Raw genomic sequence first — 20,083 nt, forward strand, 5'->3', positions numbered from 1 at the left:
CGGTGGCTAGACTCCGGAATGTATTTTCTATGGTTAGTGACCTGCGCGTGTCATTGGGGTTAACGTAACCTCAAAATATTGTTTCTGCGTTTAACTAACAAATATAGCACGTGTGTTGATATTTATGTGTTGGTGGTGATTGTACAGACGAAAAATGGGTAGAAAAGCGAAATTCAACGATGGCGTGCTTGTAAAACGAGGCCCCGGTAGGAAAACAAAGAAACAGAAGGATCCAGTTTTTCCGAAATCTTTGCGTGAAGGTAAATGAGAAATTGGTTTTTGTCTCCCTCAGAATCCAACAAAATGTTTTCAGATGATTCGGGAGAGAAAAAAATGAGTCATCGACAAAAACAACGTGCTAGAAAGAGGTTAAAAAAGAAGAATGTCGCTCCCAAGGAGAAACCGACGTTAAGCGGGGAGAATGACGAGGGATCCGAGTCGGAGGAAGAGTCGAAGGTGTGGCTGAAGCCCTCCGTTAGTCAGGACGACACGAAAATGTTGCCGGACAGCGATCAAGATGATGGCGTGGACGGTTACACCGATGATAACAAAACGTGGTTGAAGCCGAAACGCAAACAACTCGTGATCGAGTCGGACGACGACAGCAGCGACGAAGACAATTTAAAAGTAGGAACGTTGGACGACGTCTCGGGAGAATCTTCAGGCGACGACTCGGACGACGAAATGCTTCCGATCGAGAAACAAAACAGAGAACTCAAACGGAAACAAGCTGAAGAGGACAAACTCGCCGAGGAAGAGCTCCAGATGAACATATCCGACCGAGAGAAGTTCAGACTCCCGTCGAGAAAAGAGCGCGAGGAGACCGCCAGCTTGCAAGAGGTGCAACAGCGAATTCGCGACGTGATCGGCGTCCTCTCCGATTTCAACAAGATGCGAGACGAGAAACATTCCCGTTCCGACTATTTGGAGATGTTGAAGAGCGACCTCTGCACGTACTACAGCTACAACGAGTTCCTGATGGAGAGATTCATGCAGCTGTTCACGCTGTCCGAGCTGTTGGAATTTCTGGAAGCGAGCGAAGTGCAGCGCCCTCTCACCATCCGGACCAACAATTTGAAAACACGGAGGCGCGACTTGGCCCAGGCTCTGATCAACAGAGGGGTCAATCTCGACCCGGTGGGTAAATGGAGCAAAGTGGGGCTCGTCGTTTATTCATCTCAGGTGCCGATCGGGGCCACCCCGGAGTACCTGGCGGGGCACTACATACTGCAAGGGGCGTCGAGCTTGTTGCCCGTGATGGCGCTGGCGCCGCAGGAGAACGAGAGGATTCTGGACATGGCCGCGGCACCGGGGGGCAAAGCCTCCCACATAGCGGCACTCATGAAAAACACCGGGGTTTTGTTCGCCAACGACGTGAACAACGAGAGAATCAAAGCGGTCGTGGGGAATTTTCACCGCCTGGGGGTGGTCAATTCGGTGGTGACTTGCGTGGACGGTCGAAAATTCCCCACGATTTTGAAAGGGTTCGACAGGGTCCTGCTCGATGCCCCCTGCACGGGGACAGGAGTGGTGGCGAAGGATCGAAGCGTCAAAACCAGCAAAGACGAACAAGACATCCAGAGGTGTTACAATTTACAAAGACAGTTGCTCTTGGCCGCCATCGATTGTTTGAATGCCAAGTCCGAAACAGGAGGTTACTTGGTCTACTCGACTTGTTCGGTTTTGCCGGAAGAAAACGAATGGGTTGTCGATTACGCGTTGAAGAAACGCAACGTAAAAGTCGTAGAGACGGGCTTGGACTTCGGGACCGAAGGATTCACGAATTATCGACAGTTCAGGTTTCATCCGAGTCTAAAATTGACGAGAAGATTCTATCCTCACACTCACAACATGGACGGTTTCTTCGTCGCCAAGTTGAAAAAGTTTTCCAATTTGATTCCGAAATCGCACGACGATGAGGAGAGAGGAGAGAAGAGGGAAGTCGAGGAGGAGGAGGAGGAAGATGATCAAGCCGAGGAAGAAGTTAAGAGTAAGAAGGTGAAGAAGAGTCAAAGCGAAGACGAGGTAGTTGTTGAAAATAAACAAGGACAGCAAGTCGAAGGAAAAGGAGTGAAAAGTGAGAAGGCGAAGAAAAATCAGATCGAACGGAAGAACGAACAAATGACTAAGGGAAAAAAGTTGAAGAAGAAGAAAGGTGATTTGAAGAAAAAGCAAGTGGGGGGGTCGAAGAATAGTAGTTTTAAGAGTAAGTTGTTAAAAAATAAAGGGAAATAAAATTATTTGAACAAGTTAAACTGTCGTTTCTTTCTGTTCGACACCGAAGATGGCGATTTTTGCCGTTTCAGGTGCAAATTTAAAATAAATCTATCGTAAACATTATTTATTATTATCTTACGAAGTAATCACACTTTTACAAACGTGGCAAAATTGTCGTTGCAAGGATCGAAGGGGATTTCCTTGACGGACGCGCCATCCAGCGCCCTCTTGATCTCGTCACCGAACTCGCGCAACTGTTTGTCCCTGTGAGTGACGACAAATTTTTGATTTTCGATCAAAATCGGCGAATTCTTGGCCGCGACGTGATCGATCAATTCCTTGCTCAAGTGTTTAACGTAGAAACATCCGAAGTAGATCAAATTGAAAAAGTCGCGATACTCGCTTTTGTGCTTCATCAGTTGCAAGAGCGTCACGGAGACGAATTTAACTCGCACATTTTCCAAATCGATACACTTGTTCTTCTTGCCGGTCGCTCCTCGAACGGCGCCGACGTCGACGACGCGCTTCTCTCCGGTCCGCATCACCACCGGTCCGAGTTTGACGTCGGAGGTGCTCTCGTGGTGGTACTCCTCTCCGAACTGGATCTCGTGGAAGATCTGGCGGAGGTTGCGTTCTGTAACGTCGGTGGCGCGGTGCAACTTTTGACCGCTCGACGCCTCCAGGTAGCGTCCGTCCTCGCATTGCAGGCCGTACGAGACGAAGGGGCCGGTCTGCACGTCCCCCAGGTACCCGCAGTGGAGGAACTTGTCGCCGTCGGGTACCACCACGCACACCATGGACCTGTTGGGCTTCGACACTTCGGATTCCAACCACGCGAAAGCCACCCCCGTCAGTCTAAAGTTGCGGTACTCCTGGTCGCACACTTGACTCCCCCCGATCGGGTGCAGTCGCATGTGCAAGTCCCAATCGAAGACCCCCACCTTGGAATCGTACCTCGTCCCCAAGCTCTTGCGCAGTCTCGCGTCCCAGCAGTGGCAGATGTTGAACTCGTCGTGTCCGCACCAGAACTTGAGCACGTTCTCCAGTTGGTCGCGCTCTTTGTGCTTGAGGTCGAGGCTGACGAAGGGCATGGCGTCGGCGAAGCGGTCGCGGTCGGTCACCGCTTCGACCAACAGCGACGCCGCCGAGGTGAGGAACTTGGCGACGGAGGGGCGCACCAGGGTGTTGCCGTACAATTCCATGAAGATTTTGGTTTTGGGGACGAGACCCAAGACGGAGGAGTGCTGGAGGGCCACATTGAGCAGGAGGAGTTGTCTGGCGACGGTCTCGACGCTCGCCTCGACCACGAAAAAGTTGAGTTTGACGGGGGCGTGTCGGTATCGACGGGCCAGAGTTTGGAGGACGTGACGACAGTCGGCGCCTCCCACCAGGAGGATGTCGAGCTCGTCGGGGAGGGTGTCGTTGTGGTCGAGGTAGCGTTCGAGGAGGTCGAGCGCGGGAGTCAAGCCCCAGAACATGTCGACGAGCGCACTTCTGTCACCCTGTTATCGACCAAACTGACGGTTTCCACGGTGACATAGGTGGTGGCATTGCCATCTAGAACACCAGGCCTTAAGCCAGACAGCGTATGACGTCACGAGGAAGGCCAAACGTCAAAATTTGTTTCGTTTTCAGAATGTATCAAATACGGTGTTTGAATCATTCTTATGGAAGATTGAACATTGTGAGATAAGGAAAAGCTTGGTGGCAAGCGGATATAATAATTTCAGTTGATACCAGTCTTTGGATCGCGATAGCAATGAAATGTAAAAACCATCTATAGAATTATTTACTTCTACTGCCCGTAGTTTTTATATGTGTACTTTATAGTAGCGCTAATCTCTCACGGAACTGGGCGAATAAACAATTACCATTTTCACCACGATTGAAACATTTTGAATTACCTATAACCTGCTAACTTGAAAATTGTCAAGTAAATGTCAAAAATAATAGAAATAAATAATTTCATAGATAGCTTGTTAATTCCACGACAACCCTGATCCAAAGACTTTTTGATCATACGATATTTTCCTATCCTATCAACATTTTCGTGATTGTGAGTCGTTGTAAGTACAATTTAGTTGAAATAATATTTGCTACACATATAATTAAGATGTAAGAAGCATTTGTTGTGATTTGGTGTTATTTAAATGATTCACAATGTAAAAATTACGCAAAAAAATAAATACAAAAACTTAACCTCACTTGTAAATGACAATTTTCGCGTCATTAACGAGGCAGTAATTGTATAGTATATAACGGTATTAGGCCGATATGGGTTATATAACAGACATGGTTGAGGTATTGTAAAATCGAGGCGGAGCCGAGATTTTATAATCAACCGAGTCTGTTATATCCATATCGGCCGTATGTTGTTTTATAGTTTTCTTTATACCAATAATACTTAACATTTAACGATGATTTATTTGTAAGACTGACATTTCTCTTTACTTCAAAAATTAAATTTAGTTGTCATCTATGCCGTAACCGTAGCAACGGTAGCAAAAATAACGGCCTCGGTCTGATAATTTTGAATAACGGCCTAGTCTGTTATAGGTATCATATCAATCAAGCATTAAGTACTGATAAATCCTAATAACAGTATGGTATAAAGAAAAAGCCTAAACACATCGTTCTCCTAAAAAAAGAGTGCTAACCACACCAAAAATTTTACTGTTTTTATTAAATTCTAGAGGTTTAATTCGTTTTTCGATGAAGCCTTTACTGTGACGTCACGATCAAAAACAATTGCTTTGTGTTCTAGATGGCAATATTGGCAATGGTGGTGAAATAAAAGTCGCGTAGGTAATAATTCATTTATTTAGGCAGTGTATATCGTCATAACACTATATTTACATCCATCTGATTTTCCTTAGAAAACTTTGCAAGTGACTCCGCATACATGTGAAAATTTCTCTTATATATTACCCCGAAATCTTCCACCCCCGCACAAATAAAGTTCAAGTGAGGGTCATAAGATGTCCGATCGGAACGCGGTCGGGCACGGGGGTGCAAGACTTGAACAAATAATACAACAATGAGCAAATTTTTCTCGAGTTTTTGTAGTAATGATTCCAGTTTTGTTGTTGAATTGCGGTGGGTGTAGTATGTACTTCAACAGTTGTGCCTCTCTGTGCTAATAATAACGAAACAAATTTGTGCTTAGTTTAGTCGAAAACGATGCTCGTCGTGTCGCGTGGAGGACCAGTTTGGCACGTTCCTGTCGTCTCGTCGTCTGAACGAAATCAAAAACGAATATTGTACAGCAATTTCTAAGCTACACAATTATTATTTTGGTTCAGAAACTGAATCGTACACCGGATCTTAGGTTAGTTTATATGGACGTTATAATTGACATTTAATTATTTATAACGCAACTGTCGTGAAATCAACGAAGCGAACAAATTTGATTATCTGATCGACGTTCGTGCGCGGTTCTCCCGCGGAGGGACGGACCCCTCGACGGGAGTCCTCGGACGGAACGTTCGCGGGCCTCGACTCTTTCTCGCAACGTCGCCGCGCCGCGTCTTGTCATGTACACGCACGCACGCTACCCGCGCTGGACCGTGATTTTTTCTATCTTTCTCGCGTGTCACCTTAAAATCTGCAGACCTGTTCTACTGAGCATTTAGAATTGTTTCGGTCGCGGTGGGGACGACTCCGGCTCCGGCCCCGGAGCGGACAAATAGATAGATATGTGAGCGAACCGCGAGCGAGAGGACGCTTCGGTCGCGGCTTCGGCCTCGAACGAGTCGACTTTAACACGACCTACGGTAACTAACTGGGTCGACTCGTACCGTACCGTACCCACGCGCGACTCTTCTTTTTTTGAAAGGTACTGTACAACAATCTTTCACCGAAATGGATGGAGAGCGTAAAAAATATTCAACAATGTCCTCGACGAAAGCCGTTCGTTCGGGGCGGACCGATCCGCCCCGCATCTTCTGTGCTTATTACGATCTGATGATTAGGCCATCACCTCCGTGAAGTATCACTAAAGAGAAACTGGAGACTGTGACTAACTTACGAACTACAATAAAAAAAATCGTCTCGTGGAACGATTTCGTCTTGTTTTTTTTTTAAATGTTATTTATTATAATTTTTTTGTTTTGTTTATTTGTTTAGTTAACGTTTCTCGGGCGGACGTCACCTCTCGAGCGTTCTAGGCTAGGGAAGCAAGGGCGCCGACAACTAAGGCAAAATCGGGAATCTTCCAACATTATACACACCACGGATTTAGAATTATGCATGCATTTCTTTAATCTCTTTTTTTTTTTAATTAGTTAAAATGCACGGTCGCAGAAAATTGTTTTTCTCTGTCTCTCTGGTAAACAAATTGTCAACAACTATAAAAGTCAGCCGTAAAAGTCGACTGCACAACACTTAACACGGGGAGAACTGTTCGTGTCACTCCGGCGATTTTTTATATTCTTTTTATTATTTTTGTTCTGTCGCGAGACTCGGAGGGGGCGAGGTCGTCGTCCAGGACGTTTCAGTCTTTTTGAAGGATGTTACGGTGGTGGGTGGGAACGCGGTGGTGAACTGGTGGGCGATGACGACGCGCGTAATGGAATATCCGTATCGAAGGGGACGTTCGTTCCCCTCGAAAGCTGACAGACAGTTTTTCGATTTTTCGATTGTTCGTCGTCGGACGAGGTGATGCCGACGGCGGAAACGTTCGGTAGACTTGCGCCCCCGGGTCGAAAGAGGGGGCAGCAGCTTCGTGACCCCGAACCGCATCGGACGCGGACGGCGGCGGAGAGGTGGCGGCTTGTCCTCGGCGAGGGGCGGCCATTAATTTTTGATGGGACAGACGCGCGTGCCGTCGTGGCGGGTGAACTTTGAAGAAACCGTTGAAAATTTAACGCGCTCCACTCGCGCACTGATTTCGGGCCCGGGGGCCGTCGTCGATTTTAGAATGATTTCCGCGCACGTCTCGATGATGCACGAGCGTCCGTCACTGGGTGCGATTCGTCGATGGGGGTTGGTGTCGCGACCGGTGCGAGTCTACCCTGTGGATTTTCAGTCACTATCAGTGTTTATACTCGGGGTATCGCTTGGGCCTGTGGATGGTGGCGTGTTCCGGGTGCGGGGGTCCGACGGGCGGGCCCGGGGCGGGGACGGGCGCTCGGGCGATGCTCGGAGGTTCCTCGCTGGTCGAGCTGCTCGGCGAGGGGAAGTACTCTCGTGGTACGGCGCCGCCGCCGACGCCGCTGCCGCTCGCACTCGCCTGCCCCATGGCGTCCTCACTCGCCCACCGGGCCATCTGTTGCTGAGCTTGAATAAATTCATCACTAGAAAACAATGAGTATAACAGAACTACCAGACGCTGGTAGCGGAGCTCGCGCGCGGCTCGCTCGCTCGCCCTCCGTTCGGAAGTGGACGCTCGCTCGCATTACCTTTCGCTGTCGGGGGTGTCGCCGCACGGGGCCCCTCTGTCGTGGTCTGCGCTCTCGTAGATGCTCTCCTCCTCCGCCTGGTGGTGCGAGTGCGGATGCGGGTAGGGCAGCCGCCCCGACGGCTGCCTGTACCGTCCGTACACGAACCGGCTCTCGCGGTGCGACTGGTGCGAGCTCTCGCTGCAAGCGGAGGAGGACTCCTGGCGGTAGTGGCGGTCGGCTTCCGTCTCCGACATCCTGATGTCTTCGGAGCCGCTGGGACTCATGTGCCGCGAGTGGTGCTCCAGCTGCCGGATCAGGTCCTCCAGGTTGCGGATCCTGATGGGACCGCACGGCGGCACCTCGTCCTCGTCCTCCTCCTCGGCCTCGACCACCACCTGAAGCCCCGACCGTGTCTCACCTCGTCGTCGCCATCTACCACCGGTCCGTACTCACCTGCGGCTCGCACACCTTCTCCTGGCTGCCGCTCCGCTTGTACTCCGAGTAGCTCTCGGCGCACTGCTGCAGACTCCTCCGCAGCAGTTCCTCGCTGAGGGCGCTGCTGCTGCCCGAAGGGGTCGAAGTGCCTCGATGCGAAGCCGCGTTCCTCAGAGCTTTGATGATGTCTTCGTGGTAGCCGTTCAGCGTTTTGAGAGTGCGCTCGACTTCGGACGCCCCCGTGCCCGACATCAGCTGGGTCATGCTGGCCTCGGCCTGGCTCATCAGCTCTTCGGACTGGGCGCCGTCGCCCATCGACAAGCAGTAGTCGTGCTTCTTCAGTATGCCCTTTTTCTCCGGAAGCTTGAGGTTGTTGTGCTGCAGGTCGATGAAAGACACCGACTCTTCCTCTGCGGATCGAAGACGACAGGTGGCACGTCGAGTCACGTCCGACAGTAATACTCTACTACTCACCGGAGTGTCCTTGGTCGTCCTCGCTGGCCGAACCGACGCCCATTCGCTTGAGCTGCTGCATCTTGTGCTCCCTGAGGGTCGAAGCGGGACGCACAGATAAACGTGTTTGATTAGTGTCTGGCGGTGGTCGACCACCGAAACATTGATGGCATGCAAGCGTGCAAAATCAAAAGAAAAAGGCACACATTTTTGACACATATAATATATATTGAAAAAACAACACAAAAATAACTGAAACAAAACGTGATCGAAAGACCGTTCGGATGCGACATTTAGTGCATAACCATCACATCAATTCCACTAACTGGTAATGGGACGGTCCTCCGGCGCCCATGTGGTTCGACGAGCGAAATAACACCCTTTGAGAATCGGCACGGCTGATGGAAAACAGTGTCTTAGTATATCTTGTGGTGGTGGCAAACGGTAGGTGCGGTTGGCGAGGTCGCACTTTCGAGCACGAGAGCGCGCTTTCGATCCGGAGCCTCCGGGAGCTCCGGTTCCGGCTCGTGCTGAAAAGTGGTCGGCCGTCGCGCTCCCTCTGAAAAATATCGGTCGCAGGTCGGCGAGGGTAACTCCGGCTAACTCTGCGACAATATTTTCGTTGGGAGAGTTTTTGCGTCGGTTCGAAATCGATACTTTCGGGTGGATCTCGAACTTCGGCCGGTGCGTACACAGGGAGAGACGATGCGATTTTACAAAGCTCCTCATAAAAAAATCATTCACCAACTAAACGAACATCCACCGAATGACCTAACAGTGTACATCGCTAAGATGGACCGCTCATCCAACAGAAAAACTCAAACAACAGAACGAACGCAAAGTAGCGAAAATAACTGTATGGACAACACCCATCCGTCCGCCATTCGCGCAAGGTGTTGAAACGCGGCAGGTGGATGACGACTTACCCGAATGCCGGGACCCCTCCGCCCAGCGTTAGGATCTTGTTAGCGTTATCTAAACTGTCCTCTTGCGAGTGGTTGCCAGCCGTGTGGACGTAGTTTTTCGGTATGGGCTTTTTGTATGGTTTTTCATATTTGCGAACGGTCGTCTTCCTTCCAGTTGTTAATTTACATAAACCGAACAAAAACGGAGGGGAAAAAACGAAGAACCGGATTAATAATGGATCTCCAAAGACGCGGCGAGCTCGACTCCACTCGTTTCGGCGCTCGTTAAGAAGCGATCATCGTCCACGAACGACTCTTTTATTGTGTCCTTCGAGGTGGTCACGTACGGTATCATCCCCGTCGTCATCAGGAATACGTTATTTTCAATTAAGAAGGGGCGCTCAAGTCGAGCCAGCTCGCCGCGTCTCACATCGAACACAGAGTAGTAGTAGTAGAAGAAGTAGAAGAGGACATGCCCAGTTATTTGGAAGAGAAAAAAAAAACGTGACAGAGTGACGGAAAAGTGAAAAAAATAAAATTGTTGTTCAGTTCAGTTGTTTATTTTTTTCCTCTCTGTAGGCGGAGTGTCTGTGACTTGAATAATTTATGTGAGCAAGTGTGTTGTGTCAGTGTTCAGTGAGATTCGGAGTGGGTTCGAGAGGGCGCACACACTCTGCTCGCATTCATAAGGCAGCAGTGGCTAATAGAGACAGAAACAGACATTTCCACATTGCACATCTCACACTTATGCATATATACATGGCATTAAATCCTGAACTCGTGCAGTATGTCGGACTACATGAAACGAAACACCAACGGACGACGTGATCCGCTCGGCGGTTCGGGGGTGGCGCGTCCCGTCCCGTCGTCCGTCGGTCCTTCGTCCGGCTGAAGAGACGGCGCATGCAGCATGCTTCTGGGTTATGTTGGACAAGAGATTTACAATTTTACCGCAGCATCCCAATCATTGCGGTGGGAGGGGGGTTGCGATACACGATTCATAATCAAATCGACGTCCAACTTGATGGGGCATTTATCGAATGCGTCAGTTACACCGGCGGAAAATGCGAACTCAAATTGGAACCTCGGATTTTGCAGTCCATTTTCCTGGCGTGTCGTTGGCTCTCGTCTGCCGACGGTGGTGGCACCATCAAAAACAATTGCTGCCTTTTAAGGCTTTGTGTTCTAGATGGCAATAGCTGCTTTCCATTCGGTCAAAAGAACCGTTCGGAGCTGCTCCTGAGCTTGAAACCCCACGTTCCATTTGCTAGAAACGGTGGGCATCACGCTCATTGGTTTTACCGTTCCCTTTCCCCTCAAGGACCACCTTTCGTGCAGGGGCGTGTGGCACGGGCATTTCAACTCAAAGTTCGCACATTTTAACCGTTCCTTTCATAACTGCTCTCGAGCAGCTCCGAGAAGTATGAGGCTTCAAGCAGCAGGGGCGTAAGGATATTGAATGGAAAGCAGCTAATGGTGGTGGTGTCGGTGTTGCGTCTACGGGCCTGATTTCAAGTTGACTTGTTGTCATGGTAACGTCGCAAGAGAGAAAAATGACGCATATTGGTAATTAATGTGTAGCACAAAGATAGCTACACATTTGCGCTGCACCACCTATTTGCGACCATGACTTGAAATCGGGCCCTACGTCAGTCAGTTTGCGGTGTTTGCGTGTACGTAGGTACGTCGTGCGTACGAGAGCCAACCGTACCGCTTCGTGGGGTTCCGTCGAGTTCGCATTTTGCCGTTGGTCTGCGGTGCATCCCAGATTGTGAATCTGTGTTGTGCGTCTCAATTATCAATCGCAAACAGATATACGTGTAGGCACACACGTCCTCCGTGGACGGAACGGCGTCCGATGCGCGAGTCGGAGGCCGATCTGTCGTCGGGAGGAGTCCCCGGAGTCGTAACAGCGGTGGTAGAGCTACACACATCTAGCTTAGAGGCAAATCAAACGAGAAGTAGTAAGACGGATCGCATCGCATCGCAACGTAACGAAAGAAGCGAGAGCGGATGCTGAGAACGTGGATCGCTACCTGGATGGTCTGCTCACTAACCTGAGACAGAGCGAGAAGTTTTTGTGTACTACGACTGACCTGTAGCAAAGGGCCATAGTTGCAAACAGAATGAACACACCCCCTACCACCGACATGAGTGTACCCACGAGAAATATCGTGTTGGACCCGTGATAGTCCGCTGATGGTCCAGCAGCGCAGCGGAGGCGAGACGGGAGGCGGCGGTGCGACGCACGGCGATGTCAGTCATCATGCATCAACACACAGGCGAAGAGAGAGAAGGAAAGCACCAATGAGACAATGTACAAGACACGAGTGCGGGCCGAGGCCCTCTTTTCTTTTTTCTTTTTTTTTCTCATTCTTTTTTTTTCTTTTTTTTTAACTTTCAGCTAGTAAGTAAGTACATTACGAATCGAGTCAAAGTCGTCGATGTATATGTACAGTACACACAGAGCAAACACATTCGGAATGTAATAATAATAACAATAGTAATGGGACAATGTAGTGTTACGTTACGAAAGCCTATGTACAGGACATTGCGCAAACTGTACTCGATCACGCCACGGACCTCACTCTGTATATACCTGTAGCAAACGGCCACAACGGCAAAACAAATGAAGACTCCCTTCACCACGCCTACCAGGATGAACACCATGGTCAGCGTTTCCAGGTTGTCCGAGTTGTTGCTGCCTGCGAACGACACGCAATCTCTGAACCGACCGTTCATGTGCTCTGTGTATGTACTATCATCTAAATGGACACACAGCCAGGTCCAGAACTGACGCTCGACGCGCAGTTCCGCGCCTGGCACGCGTACAACATCTCCGTTCGACGGACGGGTCCTGGGGGATCTCTCCTCCAGGACGTCATACCTACCGTAGGGGGTTTCTTTCTTTTGCATGATCTTGGACAGGTCGCTCTGGGTGGTCTCGGGTGCACGCGTCGACGCCGGCGGCGGCGCCACCTCCACCTGGAGCGAGCAGTCGGGCCCTCCCCAGCCCAGCTCGCAGTGGCACTTGTTCAGATTCGTGCAAAACTGCAAGCAACGTTTACCAGTCGGTCGGGGTCGCGTCGCGAGCGGTACTCACCCCGTGACCGGAGCACTCCAGGTTGTTGTTGTTCGTAGGACACTTCGTTTGGTCGATGTACGGAAAGATGCTGGAACAAGTTTGGTTAAGGCAAATGAGGTTCTCTCCGCACGGGGTTCCGTCCCAGACGAGGCCGCTGGCGCGTTGGGCTTCTCCGTCGTCGCCGGAAGACGACGATCTGTGAATCGATCTGGACACGACTCTTTTCGTTTGTCCCTATCGAAATACTCACTTGCACTCGTACTCCGTCCCCTGGATGGTGATGAAAGTTCGCGAGAAGGGTGGCTGGTCCGCGCCCGACCCCAAAATGGGCTGTCTCTTGCCTTTCTGACAGTGCAGGGTGCCGCACTTGACGTTTTCCGGCGAGCACTTGACGAACGTGCCGCTCCCCACGCTGCCGCAGTGGCCGTTGATCGAACCTTTCGAGTTGAACTTTTCGAAGCACTGCTCGTCGGCGGCGGTTCCACCTGGAAGTGGCGCAGATTACGAGAGTGTCGGTCCGAGAGGGAACCTCACCGTAACCCCAGATGTTCTGGCACTGCAGGGCCAGCGTGGGACAGACTCCGTTGAAGCAGTAACCGTGGTAGCCGCACGGGTGTCCGTTTTTCTTGAACACGTCGACCGGACACTCTCCGTTGTCTCCCGAGCAGTACTCGGGGAGGTCGCACTCGTTGGAGGGTTCCCGACAGACGACTCCTCTCTCCCTGAGCATGCAGTTGTCGCAGCAGGGCCCCGAGGCGCACTGAGCTTCCGTCGTCAGCTTGCACGTGATGGGGTCGCAGCAGGGGTCCACGCTGGGACACTCGTCGATGGTTCCGCAATCGCAGTCCTCTCCGTCCTCGACGATCTGATTCCCGCACGTCCTCCTCACCTTCGGGATCGAAATCGCGTTGGGATCGAGTGCTTCGCCGTTTCTTTACTCACCTCCAGTTCGTTGGGTTTGTTCAGAAGGCATATTCCGTTTCCCGTCCTTAGCCTGTCGATGTAGTCGGAACGGCTGCACTCGGAGAACTTGTACGGTTGGACGTTGTCGAGTCCGACTATCGCCTGGGCCATGATGCAGCCGTGCCAGTCCCTGCAGAAGCACTCCTTGCGACCGTCGTCGTGCCCCATGCCGATGTTGTGCCCGATCATGTGGGCCATGGTCCCGGCCAGCAGGTGGGGTTCGTACGTGTTGATGTCGACGCTGATGCCGACGGCTTTGGCGGTGCACACGGTCGCCGGCACCGCCATGCCCGCCTCGCCCCCCACGAACACCTGCCCGGTCAGCAGCTGCGTCGTGTCCTTGTCGATCTTGAACAGCTTCCTCGACGTGTAGTCGTTGAAGTTGGTCAGCGCCCTGCCGATGTCCTCGTTCCGGTTGATCTGCGCCTGGTTGCCCCCCTGCCACGTCTCGATGTACACCACCGACACCCTGGTGTTCAGCGTGCGGAAGTATAGATCGGCGATGTTGGCCACCTGGATCGAGTCGTGCACCACGTCCGTCCTCGTGCTGCCGTTCCGCTTCTCGAACATCGCCTTGTCTATCACGATCGCCGTTTCGATGTACTTGGTCGCCTCGCGGACGTCGCGCTTTAATCGCATGCTCGACGACGCCGGAAGGAAGCCCGCGTGGGTGTTCAGACGCCACTCCATGTTGCCCGAGTTGGCGCAACCTTTGTTGGCGTTCGTTCGAGCTTCAAATATCACGTGTGGATGTTTCTGCTAAAAAATAGTCCAGCTGTGCAGTCACATTTGGTCCGGGAATCTGCCGGAGATCTGCCGCCGAAGAGTCGCTCGCTTTGCTCGACAAATCGAAACGACGGACCGTCGCGTTTTACGGTTTCGCAGATGGCCTCTGGATTTCGAAAAGCCGTATACTCAATTACACCTGAATAATTGATATTAAACGGTTTTATCGCCTACCCTAATAATTTACGACTTAAATAAATAAGAAAAAAAGAAACGAACACGCTCGGTTCCGGGACCCCTCTTTTATTGACTCGCCGTAAATATCGGCAAGAAAGCCTTTTAAATATTGCAAGTCCGGCTTCGGGGGGACGACTCCTCCTGTGTACGAATAAAGAGTGCGAGAAACGAGCCGAAAAGAAAGCGGAAAGGTGACGTTTTTCCTCTTTCGCCAAACCGAAACGCTGTTTACACCGAACGCATAATACGTTACCCGATAAGAGCTTACGGCCTAATAAACTACAAACACATTCGCAATCCCCCTCTTAAATTATTATTGCGATCCGGATTAATCGCACCCGAACAACGCCACTCGACCGGATCGGTGGAACTTTAAATTTGAAAAGTTGCCAGTTTTGCTAGTTTTCACGGAGGAAACGGCGCATTTCCCTCCGAGAGTTTCAATTAACCGGATATTGTTGTAAATTAATTAAACTGATTTCCCACACACGGTGTTTGGATTCGCCGTTAGAAACAGCAAACCGTCGTCATCGATGTAATTATTTCTGTTTACGTTGCGCAGGCGATTTCGCAGTTATCGGTTCGACATCAAAAACTGACACCGACGCGGCTGTTATCTTTGCCGGGACAACGCCGAAGGCTTAAAATCCGTTGGTCGTTTCGATCGCAAACAAAAATGTTTTCGCTCGGCGGAGAAATGTTTTGGTCGATGGTAAAAAATGCCACATATCCTCCATTAAATTGAAAATTGACATCGTACGTATTTGAATTGTGAATGCGAATAAATTTAAATATGTTGGCGAATAAATTATCCTGATTTGTTGAATGTTTTCGGAATGATGTGTTTGTTGTTTCGAGTGAAATAAATCGATGGTGTTGAAAATGTTTACTATTCATATTATTTGTAAATTTAGGTGACAATGGGAATTGTCAATTTTATGGAAAAGCTGTAAATAACAGGCTCAAAATGGTCGGCTAGTAGTGAATGATCCTTTTGTTGGCAAATTATACCATTTGGGCTGAGTAGCGTTTCTACATTTTCAAAGTGGTCTCAACTGCTCTAGTTCGGGCAAATGTTCATGTCCTAGTAGAAAATGTCTTTAGTGCTCTAGAAAAAAAGAAGCAAAGCCAAGGTTTGTCCACTAGCTAGCCTAACCAAAGTCAGTTCCTCATTTTATTTTTCCAATTTGCGAAATTCGTTAATTAATGTGCCGACTTTTCGACCTCACTTTAGTGAGGTTATGATTAGTGGCGCTAGTTGAATTGATATGTGTTTGCAAGTAAATTGGCGCCAGTAATTCTTCTACGCGGAAACCCGCCCCAACGCTGTACAAAGCATCCTGGTGAACCCTCGCGTTCAGTAATTGAAATTACGTGACGGTAAACAGTAAAGATGGTTTGACGTTTTCCTGACACGCTAAATGTGGATCAGAACGTGTTTGCGTAGCTCGTAGGTACTTCGTAATGGTAATTGATAAGGGCAATATCTAGGGTAGAAACCTCTATTTTATTGCGTCCCCCGTAATCTTCGGAAGAGGTTACGGGCCGCTCTGCCCACAAGGGTTGTAATGGGGGGGATGGGTTGTAAATTTCCCTATCGTGGCACGTTATTACTCGTGTCGTGAGGACCGCGAGAAAAAGTTTTTCTTTTCACTTTTCGCGGGAGGTGATCGTTCGGGGGTGGCGGATCCGTTTCCGAGAGGGCGCTTCGCGTGATGCCTCCGTTCCACCGTCGACTCTTCGGGGACGGGTTAAAAACGGCGGCACGCGGAATAATGGCCCTCTATCGCAACCAGAATTGACAATCGGCTAAGCATCTGGTCCCGAGGGTGTGTTGTCTGAGGCGGGCGAACCGGGTCAGAGCAATCCCTTGATTAGAAACACGCCAGTGTGGCCATTAAAAGAGGATTAGGCCGTTAATTCCGACTACTTCGAGCGCAGAGCACTCGAATGGACCGGCGATGCCCCTTTTCGCTCGTCCGCAAAACTCCCGACAACTTTTATAATTTTATGGTGGTGCAGATTATGCGATAAAAGGGACAGCTCATTGTTCGTTTACCATTGTTTCGATGGAATTCCACACACGGAAAACCAGCTTATCGGATTAAAATTCGCATGGTAATTGGGGCCCGCGCGACGCATATTAAAGTGGGCCCCCGGGGGTGGCGCGAACGCAAAAAAATCACCACCTCTCAAGTCCGACTCCATTTGACCGGGACGCGTTCGCACACACAATGGGACGTAATTTATGACGGGATCGCTGTAGTTTCGGTCCTAATTGGGGCGAAAATACCATAAGGGATGGGACGGCTATACACGCCACATATATAATTAGAACAAGACACAATTAGGTGATCTCGAGAACCTCGAGGGTACTGGACGGAAGCAAAAACAAACAACCACTCCTCGCAAGGAATAATTACGGTCCTCCGGGACCGGTTCGATCCGGGGACAAAAACCCCCGGATTCGCAAAATGTCGCGCGGACCCCGATTGATTTAATTATCGTCGGTGGTGGCCGTCGCCGAGATTGCCGCTTCCACCGCCGGCTCCTTGCCGGTGACGTCGCCAAATTAACATCTGATCGGGGGAAAAGTTTTCGATGCCGCGGCGGCTTTTAATCGGGCTGGTGTTATCGACAGGGAGCTCCGACAAGGGACGGGGGTAATTGGCTGTCAGTTGTCACCGAACCCTCAGACATCCGTACAGACGTGTTCATTAAAACTTATTCCAATTAATTTTAATTAATCCGGTGAAACGCGCCGGTCGACTCGGTCATCCTTGAGGAAATCCAAAAAAAAAAACAGAAACGCAGCGGACGCGCTTAAGCCGAAGGAATTATGTTTGCTTATGCGACTAGCGATTTTCCGGCGGTTTTATTAAAATTCTCCCGCTCGACTCGGGGTGGCCCTTGCGCTCTCGCATTCTTCTGACCGGAGATTGGCATTTTAATTGATAATAGCCGGGATATGAATTTGCTCCCGATTCTGGTGATTTTGTAATTGCTTCTGGACCCTCAGCAGTCCGTACGTGCCTTAATTTCCGTTCGTGCACGTCATGAATGTTTCAGATGACACTTTTATCGGCGCGACTTTCGGCGGCAGATTCTTCGTCGGCTCCGGATCGACTGGCTACTGACCGAGAGGTCTCCCCCGTAGAACGGGTGTATGACGAAGGTCTCGTTGCCCACGTGGATGACCCCGCTAACCCCGTTGCACGTGTGGAAGGCGGCCGTGGCACCAGGGTAGTCCTGGACGGTCCCGTGATAGTAGCAATGTTCGATATCCTGTCAAAAGACGTTAATAGTTTAGATCTTGTTCGGCAAACGTGACATTCGACGAAAGCCCGGATTCCGATTCGATTTAATTATTATCGAGGTCTCTCCGTCCAATTCAAATCCTGTCCTTCCATTAATGGATACTCCCCAAAGCTAACAGGGATGATTTGGTATTTAAATAAATTCTGTTTGCCTTAACCCGACTCGGATCTGATTGACTAACACTATTTTCTAATTCGGAAAAGTCGAGATCGTTCCTTGAAATTAATTTTTTGACGAACTTTTTTTTTTATTCTCCCGACTCACCCTCCGATCGGGACAAAATAGAACAGCTTGCGGTCCCAGAATCACTTACTTATGTTTCGCTTGTTTTATGACTCTGTTGACCCAATAAGGAAGTCGATATCGGTGACAGAATTTGTCCGGAACAAACCTCCCTCCGATCCGACAAACGGATCCATTTTTAAAACTTTATTCCAACCGAGGCCTCCGTGAATATACAGGCCGCGACTAAAGCTTGTGGCACGTGATCTGACGTCACAAGTTCCGGCAGACCGTGCACGCCATGCGTCGGGCGAGAACTCGGTCTACTTATTCCTTGCTCGCGACGTGTAAATAGTTCCGTTTTCCCAAGTTTTCTTTTCAAAAATTGTAAAAAATAGTTCAGAAAAGTTAAAGTGATAAATTAAAGGTGGTAGTCTTTTTATGTTTACCAAATTTAGGTTGAAGACGATTCTTAAATGAGTGAAAAACGCTAATTGATTGTCAAGTGATTGGTTGATGCTGTTAGCGTCAGCTAAAATGGATGGTCGTTGGCTGTGTTTGAAGTACATCGTAAAATTTGTGTTTTTCAACAAATGAAAAAAGTGAAAGCTATTGTATTATTAGCTAGGTATAAAATAAACTTTTCGTTGGTGCCGTTTAGGATATAATAATAAACATATTATTTTATCAAAAGCGCTAAAAATTTGACTAAATATATACCTGGGTGAGTCTTTTTCCTTTCATTAAATATCCCTGATAAATGCTGTGTGCTTAATTGTTCAAGCAATTACGATAGTACAGGGTCATTATAAATGATTGTCTCATCGCAGTAGGGGTTGGTGACGTAGTTGAATGTGCCGCGTCACATGTGTGAGACTAGTGTCGCCGGTAGGTGGTGATACTGGCGGTAGTGGAAATCTGTTAAGAACATAGTTTGTCTAACGTTGCGAGGCTGACGGCACATCCAAAATTTGTGTGAGTTTTCAACGCCAACTACGATAGGACAATCATTTATAATGACCCTGTACCAACATGTATGTGACCGTCTTTTCTTTTCCAAAAGATGAAGAAATAAAAAAGATGGATTAAGTAAATGCATTCATAGCGAGTCATTTAATCCAACAAAACAAAGCATAAGCTCGCTTATTCAGATAAATATGAAACTGAATTTCTAAGAAGCGGTAAACAAAGGATCATTTTACGGGAGTTGACAATGCTAAAATTGGAAAAATATCTAGAAAAAATTAATTAGGTAATAGTATATTATGTATATACCAAGGTGGAGAAGTTCATGATTATAGCCAGAGCGCTAGGATTAGAGCCCGAGGCGCGCCGAGGGTTGTAAGGCGCGAAGGCTATAAGTGACTTCTCCACCGTGGTTTATATACAATTTTTTTCACTACTCGATACGTTAAAACCCTTTCTGATAATAATTATTAATCAAATTATTTTGCCGGATGCAACGGGTTCGAGTTGTCATTTCTTGACAGTTGGTATGAAAATCGTCTACGTTAACCAATGAAATAGACGACAATCTTTCGTTGCTAGGTGACGGTTGTTCCATTATTCACCACTGGTTAATAATGAAAAATTATTTACCTGTCACTAGGCCAACGTAGAAAAACGAAACTTCTCAGTGTTCTATGACAACCGATAACGCTAGACTTTATTACTAGTAGTGAAAAAACCCTATTTATTGTTTTTTTATCATAATAAGTATTTTTCTTCAAACAATATTCAGTTTTACTCATTGAAATATATAATTTTCTTTATATTGGGTATTATAAGTTACACAGTAGTCAGCCGGATTCTGTGACGTCACTATTTGCTGGTCGCGGTCTGTATCTATCTCGTAGGTTACGTTCCAACTAGTTCCGTCGACCTAAGATGGCCGACGGACGCCACGTTGGTCGAAAGATTTTCGACCCGCGAGGTAGATTTGCCTAATGCGCGGATAATATTCATCATCATCGTCAAACAAATGGCAATAAATTATTGTTAACGTATTCAGTAGATTTTTAACGTATTGCTGGACACGACTGGTTAAACATCGAACATAATGAGGCAATAAATTATGTTGTCGGACGCATTTGCATATTTCCGCGGATATACAAAATATGTGGTCGAACATTGTCACGGCA

The 20,083-nt window shown here is 48.8% G+C and overlaps 3 protein-coding genes across 17 annotated transcripts in view; 1 reads left to right on the top strand and 2 right to left on the bottom strand.

The window, feature by feature from the left end:
* Positions 1-33: 33 nt before the first annotated feature.
* On the top strand, positions 34-2,255 carry LOC138125534 (28S rRNA (cytosine-C(5))-methyltransferase). Its single transcript, XM_069040907.1, has 2 exons — positions 34-260; positions 314-2,255. Exons 1-2 carry the CDS (start codon positions 155-157, stop codon positions 2,233-2,235), a joined length of 2,028 nt encoding a protein of 675 aa, XP_068897008.1. The 5' UTR covers positions 34-154; the 3' UTR covers positions 2,236-2,255.
* A 72-nt stretch (positions 2,256-2,327) lies between these two features.
* On the bottom strand, positions 2,328-3,804 carry Dnaaf3 (Dynein axonemal assembly factor 3). Its single transcript, XM_069040913.1, has one exon. It carries the CDS (start codon positions 3,693-3,695, stop codon positions 2,364-2,366), a length of 1,332 nt encoding a protein of 443 aa, XP_068897014.1. The 5' UTR covers positions 3,696-3,804; the 3' UTR covers positions 2,328-2,363.
* Positions 3,805-5,019: 1,215 nt separating this feature from the next.
* mmd (mind-meld) overlaps positions 5,020-20,083 on the bottom strand; it is a 226,663-nt gene continuing 211,599 nt past the window's right edge. For 8 of the 15 annotated variants that reach the window (XM_069040463.1, XM_069040465.1, XM_069040458.1 and 5 more), the window contains 12 exons: positions 17,541-17,687; positions 13,419-14,198; positions 13,011-13,365; positions 12,727-12,961; positions 12,495-12,684; positions 11,991-12,442; positions 9,413-9,559; positions 8,813-8,884; positions 8,508-8,578; positions 8,052-8,443; positions 7,617-7,993; positions 5,020-7,511 (listed from right to left, as the gene is read on the bottom strand). In XM_069040463.1, coding sequence (XP_068896564.1) covers positions 7,250-7,511; positions 7,617-7,993; positions 8,052-8,443; positions 8,508-8,578; positions 8,813-8,884; positions 9,413-9,559; positions 11,991-12,442; positions 12,495-12,684; positions 12,727-12,961; positions 13,011-13,365; positions 13,419-14,198; positions 17,541-17,687 — 3,480 coding nt within the window. In that variant the 3' untranslated portion in view covers positions 5,020-7,249. Of the gene's footprint in view, positions 7,512-7,616; positions 7,994-8,051; positions 8,444-8,507; positions 8,579-8,812; positions 8,885-9,412; positions 9,560-11,448; positions 11,588-11,990; positions 12,443-12,494; positions 12,685-12,726; positions 12,962-13,010; positions 13,366-13,418; positions 14,199-17,540; positions 17,688-20,083 lie in introns of all 15 variants that reach the window. The other 7 variants (XM_069040460.1, XM_069040466.1, XM_069040469.1 and 4 more) reach the window with 7 other exon arrangements.

The sequence above is a fragment of the Tenebrio molitor genome, chromosome 3 (genome assembly GCF_963966145.1).
Source record: "Tenebrio molitor chromosome 3, icTenMoli1.1, whole genome shotgun sequence".
NCBI lineage: Eukaryota > Metazoa > Arthropoda > Insecta > Coleoptera > Tenebrionidae > Tenebrio > Tenebrio molitor.